Source organism: Acanthisitta chloris, unplaced genomic scaffold, assembly GCF_000695815.1.
Source record: "Acanthisitta chloris isolate BGI_N310 unplaced genomic scaffold, ASM69581v1 scaffold4758, whole genome shotgun sequence".
NCBI classification, from domain to species: domain Eukaryota; kingdom Metazoa; phylum Chordata; class Aves; order Passeriformes; family Acanthisittidae; genus Acanthisitta; species Acanthisitta chloris.
The window spans coordinates 1-2,615 of NW_008685218.1; the positions used below are offsets into that span (position 1 = coordinate 1).

At 57.6% G+C, this 2,615-nt stretch overlaps 1 protein-coding gene across 1 annotated transcript; it reads left to right on the plus strand.

Moving 5' to 3' along the window:
- Nucleotides 1-243: 243 nt before the first annotated feature.
- GPATCH4 (G patch domain containing 4) lies at nucleotides 244-1,832 on the plus strand (the record flags this gene model as incomplete). Its single annotated transcript, XM_009079650.1, has 5 exons — nucleotides 244-336; nucleotides 1,050-1,160; nucleotides 1,281-1,369; nucleotides 1,449-1,499; nucleotides 1,607-1,832. Coding segments are annotated over 5 exons (570 nt in total), but the record flags the coding sequence as incomplete, so codon positions are not given.
- Between the last annotated feature and the right edge of the window lie 783 nt (nucleotides 1,833-2,615).

A 2,615-nucleotide genomic window follows, 5' to 3' on the forward strand; every position in this document is an offset into this window, starting at 1 on the left:
ATGGTCACTCCCAGGGCCACAGTCACCACCAGGGCCACGGTCACCACCAGGGCCATGGTCAACTCTGGGGCCATGGTCATCACCAGGGTCATGCCACCATCAGAGCCATGGTCAACCCTGGGGCCATGGTCAACCCTGGGGCTGTGGTCACTCCCAGGGCCATGGTCAACCCTGGGGCCGTGGTCACCCCCAGGGCCATGGTCACCCCCAGGGCCACCCCCAGTGCTCCTCTGCCCCTCACAGGTGGGACATGACCCAGCAGAGACCTTCACCTTCCACTGGTGGGACCACGTCTTCAACAAGGCAGCGGCCAACGTCACCGTGGAGCCTGGGCAGGTGGGACAGGGCTGGGGGCAACTGGGGAGCACTGGTGGGACAAGGATGGGGTTGGGGTCCCCTTGGTCTTTGAAGATCCTTCACCTTCCACTGGTGGGACCACGTCTTCAACAAGGCAGCGGCCAACGTCACCGTGGAGCCTGGGCAGGTGGGACAGGGCTGGGGGCAACTGGGGAGCACTGGTGGGACAAGGATGGGGTTGGGGTCCCCTTGGTCTTTGAAGATCCTTCACCATCCACTGGTGGGACCAGTTCTTCACCAGGCAGTGGCCAACTGGGCAGGTGGGATGGTGCTGGGGGGCAACAGGAGCACTCTGAGGTCCTCATCCTTCCCAGCAAGGGTGGTTAGAGCCTGGAAGGAGCTGCCCAAGCAGGTGGTGGAGTCACCACCACTGGAGGTGTCTCAGGACAGACTGGACATGGCTCTTAGTGCCATGCTCTGGTTTGACATGGTGGTGTTGGTTCATGGGTTGGACTTGAGGATCTCAGAGCTCTTCCCCCTTCCCACAGAGGGTGGTTAGACCCTGGAATGGATTGCCCAGGAGGTGGTGGAGTCACCAGCCCTGGAGGTGTTTCAGGAAACACGTGGTGCCGTGGCCTGGTGACCGAGGTGGTGTGAGGTCCCAGCTTGGCCTGATGTTCTCCAATCTCTTTTCCAACCTCCCTGACCCTGTTTTTCTATGATCCCCACACCCTTGGCCCTGTCTCCTCCAGGATGGCATCTCTGTGAAGGTCCTTTCTGAGCAGGGAGGGAGGAACATCAGCACCAAGAGGCCACTCAAGGTTGGCAGCACTGGTGACCTCCTCTACGGTCGCTTCGTCAAGGTAACCGAGCCCGACACGTGGCTCAGCTGGTGATCAGCCTGTGGTGATCTCCACACCTCCACCACTGCTTGTGGCCTCCAGGACCTCCTTCCCTTGTCCCTTTTTGTCCCCCCCCCGCAGTCAGCCACGCTCACGGCCCACGGGGAGGAGTCCTTGATGCTCCACAATGAGGAGGAGGAGGAAGAACTGGACCTTTCTTCCTGCAGGAGGTGAGCTGAGACCCATCCCCACCACGAGGAGGGACCTCCAGCCCAGCCCTGGGTGAGATGTCCTCTGTGTGTCCCTCAGGCTGACGGATGAGGAGCTGGTGGAGGCGTGTGGAGGTCGCACAGCTCACAAGTGAGTTCTTGAGGGGCTGCAGAGTTGGGGTATCTTCTCCTGGTTGGGTTTGGGGGCCACGTGCCCTGCCAGGAGGTGCCACACTCATTGCTTGTGGTGGTTTGCAGAGGAGCTCGTCACGGCCTGACCATGAGTGCCAAGTTGGCACGTCTGGAGGAGCAGGAAAGAGCTTTCCTGGCCAAGTATCAGCACAAGGAGAGGCAGCAAGAGGTCCTGGAGAGCAGCCAGGGCAAGGAGAAGAGGAAAAGGAATCAATCCAAGGGTGGAGAGGACCTTGAGGTGCTGCAGAGTCAGGAGTCAAGTGGACAGGAGGTGTCAGGAGGGGAAGAGAAGGTGGTGAAGAGGAAGAAGAAGAAGAAGAAGAAGAAGAAGAATCAGGAGCCAAATGGAGAACTGATGGGAGAGGAAGAGAAGGTTGTGAAGAGGAGGAAGAATCAGGAGCCAAATGAAGAGGAGCTGATGGGAGAGGAAGAGAAGGTCATGAAGAAGAAGAAGAAGAAGAAGCCAAGTGGAGAAGAGGAGGTATCAGGAGAGGAAGAGAAGGTTGTGAAGAGGAAGAAGAAGCAGGAGCCAAGCCCAGAAGAGGAGGTGACAGGAGAGGAGGGGAAGGTCACCAAGAGGAGGAAAAAGAACCCAGAGCCAAGCCCAGGAGAGGAGGGGAAGGCTGCAAAGAAGAGGAAGAAGAAGAAGCAGCAGGAGGAGGACAAAGAGCTGCCAGAGCTACCTCCAGAAGACTCAGCTGGGTGTGACCTGAGCCCCAGGAAGAAGAGGAGGAGGAGGAGGAGGAGGAGGAAGGACCCAGAGTAAGCAGGGGCAGTGGTGGCTGAAGAACTAAGAGGAAGAGAAGGTTGTGAAGAGGAGGAAGAATCAGGAGCCAAATGAAGAGGAGCTGATGGGAGAGGAAGAGAAGGTCATGAAGAAGAAGAAGAAGAAGAAGCCAAGTGGAGAAGAGGAGGTATCAGGAGAGGAAGAGAAGGTTGTGAAGAGGGGAAGAATCAGGAGCCAAATGAAGAGGAGCTGATGGGAGAGGAAGAGAAGGTCATGAAGAAGAAGAAGAAGAAGAAGCCAAGTGGAGAAGAGGAGGTATCAGGAGAGGAAGAGAAGGTTGTGAAGAGG